We start from the raw sequence: 17,004 nt of genomic DNA, 5'->3' as shown, positions 1-17,004 counted from the left end.
ACCTCGGCCGGCCATACACGTATTCGTCGTCCCGGACATCATCGACTACATCCCGCCTCTTCTTGCGGCGCACTGTTCCGTCGCGTCTGACCTCCTTCTTGCTGCTCCTTGGTCTATCCTTTTCCCGATCCACGCGGATATCCTGTGCCATGCGCTGCGAGTGACGGCGCTCGGCCTCGGGCCTGCTGTAGTACGACTCGCGGCGTGCCCTCAATTCATCGATGTCGAGCTCGGCCTGGCGGCGTGCCTCCTCCGCTTTTCGGCGCTCCCGTCGCTGCTTGTGGTCCTCGTAGTCGTAGTCGAAATCGTCGCGGTGGCGGTGTCGGCGGCGGTATCTGCGCTCTTCACGCTCGCGCTCGCGCTGGTCGTCCGAATTCTCTTCGTAAAGATATCTGGAGTCACGCGCAGCCCGGTCCCGGGCCATGGCCTGGGGCAGGGTGGGTATATACAGGACGCCCGAGTGGTGCCAGCCTCACAGATCCGTTGCTGGCAGACACTCAGGCAGTGGTGCGTCGGGGTGCAGCAAGCGAGCGTGTGAGTGGAGCAGGCCAACATGCGGTGGGAAAGACAGCAAGCGCCTGCAGCCAGACGACATGGAGGCCAGCGCGCCTCAGCGAGTCAAGTCGCTCCTGGCACCCCAGAAACTCGCAGAAATGCGTTGGGCGGTGAGCGCCCAGCCCGGAGTGCCTGTTGATCAATGCTACGGCCCGTCAGGGTCAGGGTGTCGCTAGTGCACGCCGCCCGGGACGGTCAGGCGCCCGCTCGAAGAGGGCTGCCAGCTGTCTCAGCGCGCAGCCAGATGATATCGTCGCCGCAAGCAAACTGTGCGTGCGGAGGCCACATGCAGCGTTGCGCACGGTAGCAAGTCCTTGGTACTGTCACTCAGTGCGCACTGCCGGGGCACCATGACGCCGGGTCGAAGCTGGACAGGTCGCCACCGCATCTGTAACATCTAGCTGATCTATGCAGTCGCCAGCATGGCAAACTCGTGCTCAGTCCTTCTCCAGCGTGATTTGCGTAGAGACCTCCCACTTCTGCCCGCCGCCGCCTCCGTAGCCCCCGCCCAGCCGATTCCGAACCATGCTGGCAACCCGGTCGCGCAGTCGACCAATCTCCTCCAGATTGCGCACGCGCAGCCGCAGATTCGCCTGGCACAGTCCATAGTGCACCTGCCAGAACTTGGCCTCCTCCACAGCGCTGACGGCCGGGTCCGTCTCGATGTCGTACATGACAGCTGGAATCCCTGGCCCAGAGTAAGACATCATGAGCATCTTGCCCAGCGACCACCCTTGCACCCACCCCAGTGCTACCATGGCGAGCGCAACAGAAAACGAGAGCGTGCGGTCCAGCCAGACATACATCTGGATACTCAGCAGCGGCAGAATGAGCAGGAGAGCCGAGCATGACAATGTGAGAAAGTGCGATGGGTTGCTCAACACTGAGGGCAGGTTAGCGAGGGCTCCGAGCCGCATAACCTTGCCAATGCGGGCGTGGTTCTTGAGCAACGTGGCCGAGACGACCGTGCATATGATGCCACTCAGAGCCGCAAGATCGATGCTGCCGGGTGAGACGCGCTCGTGTGTGTGCGCGTGGTGTGGGGTGTGGCCGCCTTTGTCTTCCAATGCGTGGGTCAAGCCGTGCGAGATAAGATCCAAGCCCATGAACAGCAGTCCCACCGACATGCCGAGTCCCGCAATAACTTCAGAGCGCTCAAAGCCGAATGGGTGCCGAATCGTGGAACGCTTCCAAACTTCGAAATTGGAGCCAATGTCCACAGCCACACAGAGGAAAGCTCCAAGCGCATCGTAGAAGATCAGGCGAGAGAGGACAGTGAGTGCCAGCGATTCGTGAGCGCCCCATCCGACCAAGCCAGCCACACACAGGTGGCAGAAGCACCATGCCAGTCTGAGCCTCTGCTCCTTAGACATGCTCGCGCGGTATTCTTTGAAAGTCGGCACGGGAAGGGACGCGGGGAGCTGGAGCGGGGCTCGCGGGGGAGGTTCGAGAAAGATCTGGTGGGAGACGCTGCTGTGCTTGTACTTGTGTCCGCGACGTCGGCCAATATCCTATGTTTCTTAGTGAAGGTTCTCCAAATAGTCTGACACACGCACATTCTTGACACCTGCAGGCTTGTTGGGCTGGTAGGTGACCGGTTGGAAGTTGAAGGGGTTGCGCGCGTCTCCAGCGCTGCTTAATGAGGGTGCCTCTGCGTCACTCGCGCCGCTCATCGCGCTGGCGGGCGTGTACGGGAACGATGCGCTCATGGGGCTGTAGATGGTGCTCGGAGAGGCCTTTTGTGAGAGCGAGTCGCTCGGCGCAAGAGTTCCGTATCTCTCAGACGGGAACGTGGCAGACATAGGCGACAGTGCGTCCATATTGAAGCCCAGCTTTGTCGGGGATAGTTGATCCTCCAAGCCAGGCCCCATGGGGGGATTCTCGTCTTCAGGAGGCGGCGTGGGGGTCCGCGGCGGGACGGGAAGCGGCGTATTGGTCGCCATGTCGCTGTCAATGAAGCCAAAAAGAACGATATGCAAGATCAGTCACTGGTACACATTGCGTGAGGTGTTGCGCGCTGGTTCCTGCTGGTGAGAGCGGAGGAGGGGGTTGAGTCCGCATCTAGAAGCTGCATGGACGTCTACGAAGACGCGCCGGGATCACCGCTGTCGGCCTTGGTGCGCAATGCAGAGCCGCCGCCACAACCGTCCCCAGCAGCTCACCACCACGCGTCGCTATTATCCTGAGGCAGCGCAGGCATGGAGTGCAATTTCTGACAGCTTGTGCGTCTCGCGGACAACCTGTCAAGATCGTGTGTAAAGGGCGCCGTGTCTCATGTGTGTCGGCTATCCTGGTACACGTCGCCTTGGCATACGGCTGGCGTCTCGTGTGCTGGTACATCCCTGGGCAACTTGTCCAGCTCTTACTAACGGAACCCTCTATATACAGGCATGCCTCGGCCGATCGGTCGGTCAAGACAGATGGGGGATGTGACGAGTCTGCCTCAGGACAGCCCATCGGATGCAGCGCGGGCGTTTGGGAAAGAGACGACAAAGACCCATGGCGAAAATGCGGATGCATTCAAGCGCAGGAGATCGGACGCAGTTCTGGAGGATGTCCCATTTGGAGAAATTCCAGCGAAAGAGGATGGATCGTCAAACCTGACTCGGCAACACGACGATGTTGGCGGCAAAGAAGCCACCACACGTGGCTCCAGGATTGAGGAGGCGCTACGACCCGCGGGAAGGAAGAGGAAGGGGTCGCTCAGACAAGGGCTCTTGGGAAAGAACATGCTGCGCCGGGGCCCACAAGAGGACCACCAGCCGTCTGCGCCGCCAGCACTGGCCGAGCTCAGCAACACCAACATGGCGGAGACGATGCCCGGGGAAGAGACTACGCCGCGGCCTGCGAATTACCAACATGCGACGCGCAACTCGCCATCTGAACTTGGATGGAAGCAAACAGCCGCATCGTCCGTCTCGGCATCGACCACGAGAAGCTCGTCTTACGAACTCGACGAGCCGAATCCGGGCATGCAAGCATCGGACATCGCGCGTTCAGCAACACCCTATGCATCAACTACGGACGACGACGAGGTTGTCCCTTTCTACCGCTCAACCACCGCGAGGGGATGTGAGCCCAGCTCGCCAGCAGCTGCAAGTGCTGTACAGCACCGTCGTCCCATCCGCGCAATTCAGCACACGTCATTAAGTACCGTGCAATCACCGACTGATCTGGCACTAGAAGAAGAATGGGACTATAGCGAGACGGAGTGGTGGGGCTGGATCATTCTTATAGGGACGTGGGTCGTCTTCGTTGTAGGCATGGGTTCTTGCCTCGGCGTATGGAGCTGGGCTTGGGACGTCGGAGAGACGCCATATGCGCCTCCCGAGCTCGAAGACGACGACACATTGCCCATCACAGGCTATTATCCAGCACTAATCGTATGCACTGCCGTCATGGCGTGGGTATGGGTCGTCGTAGCCTGGGTCGGCATGAAGTATTTCCGGCACTCCAAGATGGTCGGCGATGACGGCTAGCTGATAGCAGCTACTACACGAATCTCCTATAGCGGCACATGAGTCGCAGTGACAGGCCTCTGGGACTCCTCTTGCTGGTCGGTGGAGGTCTTAATACGCCTGTTATAGTCGATAACATTTCGGCTCTGAAACACTAAGCCTTAAACCGTCAACTAAACAAACTCTCCGCCTGTTCGTCTGATCCAACTTTAGCAACAGGCTGCGCAGGCGGCGCATTTTACAAATTACTCAAACAACAATCGGCAACAATAAGATGATCGCCACCTGCTCCAGTTTGCCGGTTGACTATCGCTGGTCTTTTGCGATGTTGTCTTCGTTCGCGTAGAACGCATGGCCCCAAGTGGAAACCGAGGTGGCCGACCCTCTACACTTTCCGAAACACTGCTCATTCTACTCGAGTCAAGATGGTTCGTATCCCACGGCGCACCCACAGCGTGTCGGGACCGCCATCCGTGCACTGCGTTTTGAGGGATGAGGCCTGTCATTGCAATTTGGTCATGGTGCGGAAATTATATTTTCCTGGCTTGCAATCTCACAACCATATACTTACCTACGGCAGATCCAACAGTTCTACATGTCAATGATGGCGCTTCGCAGGAACCCTTACAGGAAGTGCAAGTTTGAAGAGGTGCTGGACACGGCCGTTGTTGGTCAAGAGAGCAAAAAGAGGAAAAGAAGTTGCGCAGTTGAGGTTCCAGCGATGCGAGTGCCTGCGAAGATCCAAAGAGTGGCGCAGTAAGTGAATTGCCTGCGAAGATAATTGCAAGATGCTAACACCCTAAGTAATAAACCTCCATGTGTGCCATTTGTTTCCACAGCTCAGAAGAGCCCCTTTGCCTTCTTCGATCTTCCAAGAGAGGTCAGAGACCATGTGCTCTCGTATCTTGTTGTTCGCCGTGGACGACAGTTACCTCTTCTTGAGGCGAAAGGTATCCTTCGGGAACAGAAGAAACGTGCCACCGTTTTGAGAAACCGAGAAAAACAGAACATCAAGCGCGCGCAAACAGGAAGACCACCAGTTGCTCACCGAGATGCGCCTACCGAGTCTATTGTTTGTCTGGATGCCATGCGCGCATCCAAGACGCTGTACCACGAAGCAAAGGACTGTTTCTACCGATGCAATCATTTCGCAGTTTCACTAGACAGCTTTCCTGCCACGACAATGGAGATTCCGGCCGGCTGGGACTGCAGCAGAATTAAACGGCTGCAACTTGAGCTCCAGCTAAAAGATTCACCACGAATGAACAGCTATATTGACTGGACGTCCTTCTTCGCAAAATTCCCTTCTCTGGTTCATTTACGGATCATTCCAAGTTTTCATCCACGGTACTACGAATGGGCTCGACCAGAGCTAGACGACTGGAACACGGCTCATTTCGTTTTCCGGGCTTTCTTCCGAGAGCTCTTAGCATCGATACCAGAAGACCTTTCATGTAAACTTGGGCAATCGATGGACCCTCAAGAGGACATGCAGCTTGAAGGGAAGGCGCCTGTGTCCAACAAAGTATTATGGGATATGTATACCGATTTGGGGCCTAGAAGTGGGATACGGAGGCATGCCGCACAGATGTTCGACCTCGTCCAGCGGCCAAGTCACGTCAATGAACATTGGGCACACCGGTGACATTGGATGTCGCTGAGCGGCGAGCATTTGTCTCAGGTGCATTGTATTCTACTCACGATCATAATATAATGACAGTATCAACATTGCTTTTATACGTTCCTTCCAAGCTTATCGCACTCTTATTTCGTTTCATGTTTCAATATGATACCCAATGCATCCGTCGTCGCACAAGGAGACACTTGGTTGTATCTCCGCATTCGGCCACATGCAGGCGGTGAGTGCACATGCATGAACACGACGATACGTTGGAAACAAGCTCTCGACCAGATATTTTGTTATCATATCGAATTCTCAATTGAGCGGCGTGCATCATACAATGACAAATGTGTGGGGAACGACGCGTAACGCTAAGCCTCGCTATAGTGCGCCATAGTACCGGTCTTTGAGCCTCTCAGGATAGGATGACTCCATATTTATGGCATGACCATCTATGCTTGGATGTTCATCCTGATTGGGTTTAACTGGGGTTGGCTTCCGATGGGTTGCCAAGCGCGTTCCGAACCCTCGGACTACCGTACCAGTAAGCTTGAGCTTGGACGGGACTTTCGACTTTCGATTTACACCAGCAGAGAATCACGAGCATGCAGTCGTCATCTCTCGCCAATCCGCTCGCGACGGTCGCGCAGCTGGAGACGTCGGGCTCGCAGCTCGACGGCGTTCCTCCAGACCTGGAGAACTCGATTCGCTTTGCGGGCGCGCAGCTAACACAGGCCGCGGGGATATTATTGCGACTGCCGCAGGAAGTGATTGCGCAGGCTTTGGTGGTGTTCATGAGGTTCTGGGCTGGGGGCGAAGGCGGAAGTCTGGTCGAGCTTGGTGCAGAGGTGCGTTCCCATCGTCAGTCACCCCCCAAAATGCGAGTCTAACCGCAACGTGCAACAGCAAGTCTCGGCTGCCTCGCTGTACACCACGACCAAGCTCTCCGCATGGCCCAAGTCTCCCCGAAGCGTCATAAACGCATACGCCTACCTCTCAACGCTGCCCTCGCTCTCCCCACCGCCCGGGCAGCCCAGACCAGAGACCTACTACGTCTCCGAAGGCACCTACCAGACGCGCCGCACCCTGCTCTTCCAAGCCGAACAGCGCATCCTGCAGACCCTCGGCTTCCACCTCCACGTTTCGCTGCCCTACACCCTGTGCATAACCTACCTGCAAGCCCTCGACGTCTTTTCGCACCCGCGCGCCGCCGAGCTAGCCAAGCGCGCGGTCGCGTACCTGAATACTGCGCTGTTGAGTCCTCAGCTGCTGTACTTGACGCACCAGCCGAGCAGCTTAGCGACTGCCGCGATCTATCTAGCGGCGAAAGAGACGGGAATCAAGATGCCCGACGTGGAGTGGTGGGAGGTGTTTGACACCGACAGGGAGGAGCTGGGGTTCTTGGTGGTCGGCTTATTGAGCGTGGAGAGTTTTGCTGAACAAGAGAGGGCAAAGTGGCAGGGCAGGAAAATACCCATGACGGTGGAAGAGCTAGATGCTGAGATGAAGAGGGGGAGTCGTGATGATTGAGCTGCAGCTCGCTTGCAACCGCTTCGCTTCAATCTGATGCCGACCAAGCAAACTATGCGTGTAGGATACAGCACCGCAAAGAACCGAACAGGCAGCAGGCCGACACGCATTGTTCAGCTCGACCGATCCCACCGTACACCGTGTTGCCCCACAATGCCAAACGAACTTCCATTGTGTGGATTGTGCTCCAAGATAAACAAGGTTTCGTTCACCACATATACACGCTCGCCGCTTCGATATCCTTACCAATCTTGAACGATCGCTCACAATCGGAAGAGCCTGGGAAGTCCTACCGGCTGCAAACATGTTCACTCCACGCAAAACCTCTTCGGCTTCGCTGGTTGAAGCCAGAATCCCACGCACACATAAAACCACCGTGATGTGGACGTCACAACATCCAGAGTACAACATCAACGAGGACCTCCCACGCTTCACGCGCGGTCCCAACGGCAGTCGCCTCGCACCTGTGTCACAGTACAACAGCGCAGCAGGCCGCGAGCTTGCCCAGGAACACACCACCGGACAGACCATGGGCAGCGGGAGTGCATTCCAGAACAACCTTCCGGGCACGACACCCTCCACCAATGCAGAACCTACCCGTCCGCGCAACTTCTCACTGACACTATCGTCCACGCATAAACACTGTGGCCGTGACGCACTCCCGTCGCAAAACCCGCTCTTCAGCCCGTACATCGTCTCCCACGACACATCCCACGCCTTCATCGCAACCGGGCGTCCCGTACCCATTCACCATCCTATTTCCCCAACCGCATCCGTTTCCCAAGTACCGCCACCACCCACGCAGAAGAAAAACAATGACACGCCCTGCCCCCTCTGCAACCAAACCTCTTCCAGCCCCTCACCCTCCTCCACCTTCTCCCACATCTGCAGGGAGTGCAAGCGCTTCGTCTTCCTCCCCCCGCCAGCAGCGCACTTCGCTGTCGCTGCGCTGCAGCCGACTAAACCGCAGCCGCCGATTCCGCCGAGGAAGAATATACCCCAGGCGTTGAAGTGTGTAGGGTGCGTTGCGGTCCCGGGGTACTTGGTGGAGGAGTTGGACCGGGTGTGCGCAGGGGAGGAGATGGCATGTCTGATTTGCGGATGTTTGAGTCGGGAGGGCATTGCGGAGTTGGGGGCTGGCGGGCTTGCTGGTCTTGGTGCGAGTGGGAAGATGAAGGCATGGTTAGAAGCTGTCGCTGCTCCGAGACAGGGTAGGGATGGTGGAAGTGGTGGAGTGGAAAGGAGTCCGAGCGAGCCTTCGGGGAGTGCGCTGGCCGAAGATGTAGTTGCGTCTAGGTCTGCGGCAAAGGGTGCGAGTCTAAGACGGACGGGCGCCGTGAAGAGGGGGAAGGAGCGGATGGACAGGGCGGGGAGGGCTACTCCTGGGAGGGGAAAGCCCTGGGTGTAGGCTTCTAGCAAGGCACCCAAGTACTGTTCTCTCTACGCAATTCAGGCACACCAACCCTTTTCTTGAAGATGTTGTAAGTGAATTTGAGATCTTATCAGCCCTGCCACAGGCTTAGGATCACTCAGTGAGGTGACCGTGTAGAGAATACCGCGTGATATGACATGGATTGTAGTATTCTCTACATTGATGCTCGCGTTCCTAGTCTTATATCCGTGGGAGTGAGCAGATGGGGGAAGAGAGGGGTCTCTCCGCGTCTTCTATGGGTAGCTTTTGGCTTGCGGGACGAGGGTCTGCAAGCATTGGTGGCGAATATGGGAGGGGAAGGGGTCCAGGTTGTGGCACTCGGCTTGGAGATGCTGGTCATAGAGGTGGTGCAGAAGCGGGACATGATAGCTCACCACCTGTGAAGGAGATGGCCGTTGCAAGTCTGCGATTAGGAGCTTGCGCAGTGAGGAAATATACGTTTCAGCGGTTTGCGCTCCGGATAGAAGAATGCCACTCCGACGATTGGTGGCTGTGAAATACAAGCTAGGTTAGCAAGGCTGTTCGAAGGCGGGAATGCTCAGGATTGTTCTGGACGCTCAAGACGTGGTTGGCTCGGAAGTACACCCCATACAAAGGCCATGGGCCGCGTACCTCGCAACGCCAAACTACGTGATGGCTCCAACACTCATCGGGATGTCTGCGCCCTGGTGGATGCGACCTGTTGGATTAGAAACTGGATGGTTCGAGAGATTGTGCTCACACAAAAATGGCTCGTCATGTGTCGCGAAAGATCCAGAAGGGCTCAAATGCCTGATGCGATTCTGCAAGAAAGAAAAATCGAAGCCTCCAATCTCAAGCAGCAGGGCCTCCAAGATCGTAGAGGGACGAAAGCTCTTCAAGAAACACAAGGCCTGTTCACTTATCAACCTCCACTGCCGATTCCTGCGGGAAGAGGGGACCAAGGAGGCCGTATGGGTACTAGAAGATGTGTTGTGCTCTTTGTCGGGTAAGAGAGCATAAATAGCTGATGCTGTACGAGAATGAGGCTTGTGATTGGCAGGCCCCGTTTAGATACATTGGATTGCCATGTGTGTAGGACTACATTTAATCATTGGTATGGAAAGTTTGAGCTCTGTTGTGTATATTAATTTGAGAGTTTGTGGTATGTAATCCTGCGCAGTAAGTTGGTCATGAGGTTCGAAACCCACTTTAAATCTGTACTTTGATTAGGAAATGGAAATAAAAAAAGAAAAGAGTTGAGGCCACCGAATCTCTACAGTGGAGTGGAAGAACAGTAAGGCAGTCTTGAAACATATCCAAAGCGAAATTTATCCTTTCCACTGAATATTTGTGGGCGGAAGGAAGTCCTGAGCCAGCTGACAGGCTCTCTCTGTGCGCACGCACCTATATAAGCGTCTCGTGGCCCCCAGTAGTTCATCGCTCTTCTACCTCATTTAATGAAGCCTTTGAAGCTGGGGATATCCTGTGTTACCCGACATGACGCAGTTCCCAGCCCCGACACGATGCTTATAGGTTCATTAAGGGGCAGGTTGGGGGCGTATTCCACGAAGTGTAATCAATCTGTTTCGTTTCGACCTCGCTAGCTCATGATTGGGCGCCGCACGACTCAGCCCTGTCCAAGAATTGAGGCCTCCAACATCCCTCCTGTAAATAGTCGACATGGATCTCGTTAGCGGGGTGACGTCCGCCGAGGGTTGTTGCTCGCCTCGCACATAACCAGCCACGTCGCTTCGTTGCAGTGCACATTCGACCCATAACAGTGTGGCTTCACACCCGCTTCTACAATGTTTCCTAAAACGCTCACCAGGCTCGCACTCGGCATCCTGTTCCCCTCGCTCATCGCAAAAGCTAACGCCCAGGCCCAGATCTGCAGATCAAATGAGCCCTTTGTATACTTCAACAGCTCCAAGACGGTCGCGCTTCCCGCGCTCAACAACAATGGCCCCATGCTCTACGACGACCCTGATGAAACATGGTACTTTTCCACGCGCACGGTTTACAAGACACCCGGCGCGGACGCAATGACAACGATGTGGCTAAACACGGGGAACTCTAGTATGTACGATATTGGCTCGTGCTGGCAGACGACGTGGACGCACGGGATAAATGGTTTCACGTTCTCCCGGGACGTACTCGAGCGCAGCGTGGACGATAAGGGCGACTGCAAGATCATGTTGGGCGAGGAGTGTATCGCGGGTCTGAAGCGGCATTACCTGGACGCTGCAATGCGCTCTGCTAGCCGCGCGAGCTGTGACGGAGATATATTCAATGCTACTGTGCCGCAGGAATGCGCGGGGCTTGTCAGTGGAGGCAGCGTGTGGCGGGGAGGGCTGTTCGGGAGTGGTAAGTCGGGCCGCACTGTTGAGCATTGGTTTCCAAACGGGCATGTGACTGATGGACGTAGAGGCGCGGCTGGACTATGCGTTGAACGAGACGATGCTTGAACAGGAAGGGTGTCCCAATAACTCGGTGGCAGTTAACAACTCTATTCACGGGGGCAGCGGCACAGGCGGAAGCTACAACCACGCTGTACGCTTCCCGCAGCCGTATTTCCTTACCTTCTGGCCTAACCGGACGCACGATCCCAGGTCGGCTGGGATGGAGAGTGATTACGTGCGTGTGGAGTTGCTGTGCTTGCGGACAGACGACATCGAAGAGGGCAGTCCGGTGCCGCCTTCAGCACAAGAGCTCCTGGACGCACAAGGCGTCGAGTACGCCGGAAATGCATCAAATAGGTCGAGCGGAAGCGGGGGAGGAGAAGACTCGACGGGAGGTGCGACGGCGATGAAGTTGATGGCACCATTTTTGAGTGCTGCAGCTATAGCAGGCTTGCTGCTGGCTTAAAGATGGAGTGAGATATATACCAAATGTACAAATCGCAAAGATTCCCAAGAACAGTGCACAATGGCACATGTACAGCAAACTGTCCGGGCGAAAACAATCTCGTTTCCCATTCATCGCAATTGATATAAACAAGGTAGCCTACTCCACGCAATATATCACGTAGTTTGTAGCATGCACGATGAAATGCAAGCATTATCATTCAAACGACTGAGTTCCATGAATGTGCACAGAATGTAGCACCGCAGATAAGCCCAACGACCGAGATCCCATAAACTCATAACCTCAACACCAATCGAGTCATTAATTGTCCAGGTCTCCTATCAACTCACCTTCGAACTGGCTTAGAAACCCCAAACCATCGCAGCCGCTCCAGCACCAACAAGCGCCGCATACTCGACACCACCTGTGCACCGCGGCGCCGCGAGTCCACTGCTCTCGCTACCCGCGGCAGTGCTCTGCGCCGGGCCCGCGCCTTCAGAGGTAGGATTCACCTGGGTCGTCGGCGTCGGCTGACCGCTAGTGAAGGGCTGCTCGCTTACCGCGCTGCCTGTGAAGCCAGGGGCACCGGCCGTCGCGGAGGCGGAGGGGGCGGCTGTGTTGGAGGGGTTGAGGACGCTGGGGTGGGGTTAGCATGTTGTACTTGTAGTCATGAGTGTGTCCATGCGGTGGGCTTAGAGGGAAGGGAAAGAATCAAGGGAACAGAAGAGAGAGGCATACTTGTCAATAATGTGCAAGACACCGTTGGCGATGAGAATGTTTGGTACCACCACCTCTGCGGCATTCACAAACACGGTTCCATTCTCGTTCGTTGTAATCGTCAAGTCGCGATCATCATCTTCCGTCTGCAGCGTCGTCCCATTTGCCAGGTCGGTCGAGTAGTACACGTTCTCTACAATGTGGTACTCGAGGATGCTTTGCAAGTCGTCTGACGAGAGATTTGCCAGCGCAGACCCAATGCTGTTGAAGGCCTCGTTGTTGGGCGCGAAAACGGTGATGTTGCGCTTGGAGGCGGCCTCAACAGAGTCGGTGAGATTGACGGCGCCATAGAGGGAGGTGAGGTTGAGGGCGAGGGCGGCTTCGAGGATCGAGGGGGGCAAGGTGAGCACGCGGTCAATGATGTGGACTGTGCCGCCGGTGAAGTTTTGGTCCTAGGGTGTGGGTTCAGTAGGGGTGTCTTTAGCGGATTAATTGGAAAGGGTCTTACTGCGGTGGTCACGGTACTGTTCTGCAGCAGGCCCGAATAGAAGACGGTGTCGTTGCCGACTTGGACGGCTTCGACAACTTGCCCGTCGGTGACGTTGGTGTACGTCTCATCGGTCAACAGCGTGTGGATAAAGGCGCTCTGGTTGGTGACCTGGCTGGCCTGGTATGTTCCGTTCAGCACGTGGTACTGCAAGAGAGCTGACAGGAGGTCGGAATTGTTTGAGATTGTTCGGCCGGTGTCCGTATCAGCAAACTCGGTGAAGGCATCGTTGGAAGGAGCGAGGATGGTGATCTCGCTAGCTTGAGAGAGGGCAGATAGCAGAGAGGGGTATTGGGAGAGGAAGTTAGTCAAGTTGGACAGCTGATCATTGCCAGCGAGGGTGGCATTGAGCGATTGGGTGTCATTGCCGCTATCCTGAGCCGCAACGAGGCTTGCTAGAGCAAGAATTGGAAAGTGTCTGAACTGCATAATGACAGCAGAAGGATCGTGACTTGGGAGTGCACGGAAGAATGAGGAAGGACAGCGCAATCTTCTAGGTTTCCCAGCGGATAAGTCGGGCTATAAAGAGAGGGCGTCGAAAGCATTAGCATCGTCCAATTCAATGTTTGCCAGCATCTAGCTCTTTTCCTAGCCAATGAAAATATGCCATGCAAATGCAGCCACTGTCCCCAGAGGACCGAGCCACAATGTCGTCGTACGCCCGTGCCCCCAAGCACGCCGGGTCCTTTGCGATGGCGAAACCCTAGTAGGCATCCTATGAGCGTGAAGGAAGCGGCTAGCCAAGACATGAGGTTCCGGCAAAGCGGGCATGGTGGGACAATGGTAGAAAAGGAAACTGGTTTGGCTGGATGTATCCGCAAGCTAGTGTTGCTCTCCACAACATCAACAGCGCTAGTACTTCCGCATTAGTGGCGCAGAGCATCCAAGCGAAGCATTCTGTAAAGTGATGCTGTCATTCGGGCTGTGTGCATGACTTTGCAAACGCATCGATCGACTACATCCTACAAGTTCATATTCTCCTTCTCCCGAAACCCCGGATCACGACCATGGACTTCCCTCTCTCCAATTGACCCAGACCCATCACAATTCCCATCTCAAACCACGATACTGTAAGCAGAAAGCAAAGCAGCACGTGGGTTGAGGTTGTCCATCCTACCCGAGCGATCCGACTAGCGCCACATGTGGTAGGCTTTGTGTGGGGTAGCCGCCGCCACGAGGATTGCCATGGGTAGCCATATCCCTTGGCACACGTACTTGATCGAACGAGTGCTACGCGGCTCTTGAAGATCGAGACCGGGATCGCAGTTTTTGCCATAGGCTTCGCGCATCGTGGTATGAGGTGATTCTTGGCAGATCGTGATGATTAAGTGGAGATGAGCTTGGCGGTTGTCGTTGGGCAGGGTGTCAGGTGGACCGTGATTGAAATTGGTGATGTGGTTGGCGGCACAAGAAAAGCAAAGCAGGCATTTCACTTTGGTATAGGTTGTGAATTGTTCAGGCGAGGTGCTGCTTGTGTATTGTAGGCTAGTGAGGTAGCTCCTGCCAGAGAATACATTCCATGGAGAGACATGCAGAGGCACGTACCCAAAAGTTTCTTATCCCAAATGTACTTCGACTGAGAACCACCGCGCGACTACAACGCGCAATCCAATGCAAGTACCCAAAACGCCGCGCTAATAATGCCAAATGCTTCACCATGCTGCTCTTCCAGACTCTTACCGCACAACCTCGTCCGCTGTCATACCCAGCACACTTGCCGCCTCTTCCTCAAATGCCACCCGAGCCTGGTCCCTAACCAGGATCCTCTCTGCAAAACCTGTAGCCGTTGCCGTCGTCCTCGCTCTAGGCGCTGCTTCCACGTTCTCAAATCCAACAGCTCCCCAGATCCATGATAGAAATGTGTGTAAAGGGCGCCACCAGGGTTTTATCAAGGCTCGGTAAGTCATCGTAGGCAATACGTATGGGTACTCCGGCGCGCCCCACACGACGCCGTAACCCTTGTACGAGGAGGCAAATGTCGGGTGACCCCATATTTCGCAGCAGATATTTTCTAGAATAAACCACGCGACAAAGGTGAGTAGGAAGATGCTGAGCCATGTCAAGCCCCAGCCGCGTCGTTTAGGCTTTAACCTCTTGTCGTAAAAGAGAAGTTTGGAAATTTGCCAGAAGGAGGATTGGTGGCCACCGGTTTCAACACACGGACACTTGTATTCTCGGTCTATTGATTTCTCGTTTTCGTTTCCATCCAAGATAATGGTGGTGCGCTCGCCGCCACGCTCGATCTGCTCTTCTACTCTTCGAATGCCACGACTGGTATCGCGGAGGCTGGTTCGCGTTGATCGTAGTCTTCTGTCCATATTCTGGATGTGGAAGAGTTCTTCCTGTCGTCGTCGCTCGGCTTCGGTACGTGGCTTTGTCGAAATGTCTAATGGGATCGTGTCTTCGTCCGGCTCGCCGGACTCTGAGGTATCGGCTATTGGCGCCATCAGCTCTTCCAATGAGTTGATGGTTGAATCTCCGTAGTCTGTGGGGCGTCGTTGTCCGCTCGCTCGTGCTTCTTCAACGAGCGCCCCCAGAACTGATCGTGGTAGGGTCGGCTTTGACACTTCTGGAGTTGGCTGCTGGTCTTCCGCAGGTGTGTCTTGAGGCAATTGTTTTCGAGGGCTGCCTTTTTGGGGAGAAGTTGAGGATGTTGACGGTCCTGAGGGTTTTTGTACGGTCGAGGGCCCGGGCGTGCCTACCATGGTATCCACCCATGCACCCGTCACAACTGGTGTTTTGGGGTTGAAAGTTGAGCGTTCTGCTGGCTTTGGCGTCGCATTGATAGTATTTCGTTGAATTTCGGTCGTAGATAGTTGGCCCACTCGAGACTCCCGGCCCTTTTCGGTATTCTGAGCCTGATCCGTTTCCGCCAGCAGGTGGCCTTTCTCGGATCCGATATGCTCAGTGACCGAGACCGCACCAGAACCTTCCCTTACAGTGTGAGCGGAGGGAGATGTTTCAGTAACCATGGTCCGTGAAGAGCTTCCCGTTTGGCTTGTCGGTGCTACCTGGGGCCGCGACAATTCGGGTCTCCCAGGGCTTGGAGTGCTGGACGCCCGCGCCAATCGTCTCAACAGATCGCGTGAGTCGTCCCTGCGGGCAGCCGGTGGCTTCACGTTACTTTGGCCCGCCAGAAGCCGGCTGTCCACCATGCCAATGGTCTCTGAGCTCCTTTTGTAAACGACTATAGGTGACCCCTCTGTGCCCTCTCCCGTCATGGCCGGCGCTTTACCAACCGCCTGCCACGATTTATTGCGCTTGTGAAGGCGCAATTCCGACAGGCCTTGCTCCGGGCTAGTCTCCTCCTGCTTCGTCACATTCTCCTGGACTGTGGCAGATTTTGTCGATGCGGAGCGCGGCCGCCGTATTTCTTCGGGCGAAGTTTCTCTTATCCTGTCCAGCCGGTCTGTAGCTACTCCTTGCTCCTTCAGAGACTCTATCTCTCGCTGTCGTATGTCCTCCAGCATCGTATTTCGCGGGCGGTAGGGCGTAGACGCGATTAGTGAAGCCTCGTTCATATCAAAGCTCCAATCTTCTATGCTTCGCCTGCGCTGAGACGAGGGTGTCCCGTGGAAAGAGCTTTTATGTGAGAGGGGACTGTCCTCAATGGACTGGCGCGGTTCGTCCGCATCGCGCGGGGGCGTGTGTTCCGGGTCGAGCGCAAGGCGATCGACTGTGTCCTCCTGTGCTACGGGTTCTCGCTTCTCGTCGGTTGTGATGTCCCGCATCCAGTTTCTCCGGACCCTCCCCTTCCTCCCCCATCCGGCCGGCACGTTCAGCGCCGGATCGGACCTGGTCGAGCCGCTGCTGCTGGGCGGACTCTGGAATTTGACGTGCGCATTGGGACCCAGCGTGACACTGTTCTTAGCGTTGTGCCTTTCCAGGTTCTCCAGAGTCACGCCGACGCGTGGACGTACGCGCGCCTTGGAGAAGGCGTGCACCTTTGGCGTGGGCGCATCGTTGCGCCGTGCGTCGCGAACTGTTTGGATCATGCGTCGGTCGAAGTCGTCGGCACCGCTCTCGAGCGAGGTCAAGGAGACAGTCTCTTCTGTGTTACGCGCGTCAACTGGCGCCGCGTAAGACATGGTGGGCGGTTCATGGGTGCGTTGCAAGTCGTCCTCGCGCGCAAGTTTGGGCGAAAGCGGGGAGAAAGATGGCTGGTGCCGCCGGCGCGTACTCATTACCGTGTCCTAGCGCGCTATTTGTGCATGCTGAGAACCAAAAGGTTCATTACCGTCAAAAATCGCGTGCGCAACCTTGTGGGTGAAATGCTCAATTTGTCTCGTTGATTGTTGTGCCCGTAGACGCGTCGCTTTGGTTCCGCCTTTTCGAGGGC

The 17,004-nt window shown here is 55.8% G+C and overlaps 8 protein-coding genes across 8 annotated transcripts; 5 read left to right on the top strand and 3 right to left on the bottom strand.

The window, feature by feature from the left end:
* Positions 1–992: 992 nt before the first annotated feature.
* Positions 993–2,375, bottom strand: CC84DRAFT_1086033 (cation efflux family protein family; the record flags this gene model as incomplete). Its single annotated transcript, XM_018174135.1, has 2 exons — positions 993–2,066; positions 2,112–2,375. 2 exons carry the CDS (start codon positions 2,373–2,375, stop codon positions 993–995), a joined length of 1,338 nt encoding a protein of 445 aa, XP_018038742.1.
* An 861-nt stretch (positions 2,376–3,236) lies between these two features.
* CC84DRAFT_1063702 (uncharacterized protein) lies at positions 3,237–4,034 on the top strand (the record flags this gene model as incomplete). The annotated part of the gene is made up of 1 exon (XM_018173615.2): positions 3,237–4,034. A coding segment is annotated over one exon (798 nt), but the record flags the coding sequence as incomplete, so codon positions are not given.
* A 287-nt stretch (positions 4,035–4,321) lies between these two features.
* CC84DRAFT_575886 (uncharacterized protein) lies at positions 4,322–5,718 on the top strand. The gene is made up of 2 exons (XM_018186730.1): positions 4,322–4,769; positions 4,818–5,718. Exons 1-2 carry the CDS (start codon positions 4,609–4,611, stop codon positions 5,656–5,658), a joined length of 1,002 nt encoding a protein of 333 aa, XP_018038740.1. The 5' UTR covers positions 4,322–4,608; the 3' UTR covers positions 5,659–5,718.
* A 521-nt stretch (positions 5,719–6,239) lies between these two features.
* CC84DRAFT_1086883 (uncharacterized protein) lies at positions 6,240–7,164 on the top strand (the record flags this gene model as incomplete). The annotated part of the gene is made up of 2 exons (XM_018174175.1): positions 6,240–6,482; positions 6,541–7,164. 2 exons carry the CDS (start codon positions 6,240–6,242, stop codon positions 7,162–7,164), a joined length of 867 nt encoding a protein of 288 aa, XP_018038739.1.
* A 304-nt stretch (positions 7,165–7,468) lies between these two features.
* On the top strand, positions 7,469–9,567 carry CC84DRAFT_1173866 (uncharacterized protein; the record flags this gene model as incomplete). The annotated part of the gene is made up of 4 exons (XM_018180062.1): positions 7,469–8,568; positions 8,618–8,645; positions 8,775–9,043; positions 9,105–9,567. 4 exons carry the CDS (start codon positions 7,469–7,471, stop codon positions 9,565–9,567), a joined length of 1,860 nt encoding a protein of 619 aa, XP_018038738.1.
* Positions 9,568–10,324: 757 nt separating this feature from the next.
* On the top strand, positions 10,325–11,443 carry CC84DRAFT_1162341 (uncharacterized protein). Its single transcript, XM_018177967.1, has 2 exons — positions 10,325–10,921; positions 10,983–11,443. Exons 1-2 carry the CDS (start codon positions 10,363–10,365, stop codon positions 11,420–11,422), a joined length of 999 nt encoding a protein of 332 aa, XP_018038737.1. The 5' UTR covers positions 10,325–10,362; the 3' UTR covers positions 11,423–11,443.
* A 183-nt stretch (positions 11,444–11,626) lies between these two features.
* CC84DRAFT_1162340 (FAS1 domain-containing protein) lies at positions 11,627–13,147 on the bottom strand. The gene is made up of 3 exons (XM_018177966.1): positions 12,627–13,147; positions 12,140–12,570; positions 11,627–12,037 (listed from the first exon to the last, which is right to left on the bottom strand). Exons 1-3 carry the CDS (start codon positions 13,092–13,094, stop codon positions 11,764–11,766), a joined length of 1,173 nt encoding a protein of 390 aa, XP_018038736.1. The 5' UTR covers positions 13,095–13,147; the 3' UTR covers positions 11,627–11,763.
* Positions 13,148–14,128: 981 nt separating this feature from the next.
* CC84DRAFT_1162338 (uncharacterized protein) lies at positions 14,129–16,953 on the bottom strand. Its single transcript, XM_018177965.1, has one exon. It carries the CDS (start codon positions 16,751–16,753, stop codon positions 14,342–14,344), a length of 2,412 nt encoding a protein of 803 aa, XP_018038735.1. The 5' UTR covers positions 16,754–16,953; the 3' UTR covers positions 14,129–14,341.
* Positions 16,954–17,004: the final 51 nt, after the last annotated feature.

Source organism: Paraphaeosphaeria sporulosa (assembly GCF_001642045.1).
Source record: "Paraphaeosphaeria sporulosa strain AP3s5-JAC2a unplaced genomic scaffold CC84scaffold_3, whole genome shotgun sequence".
NCBI lineage: Eukaryota > Fungi > Ascomycota > Dothideomycetes > Pleosporales > Didymosphaeriaceae > Paraphaeosphaeria > Paraphaeosphaeria sporulosa.
The sequence above is the reverse complement of the archived record's forward strand: the minus strand, read 5'-3'. Positions and strand labels throughout refer to the sequence as shown.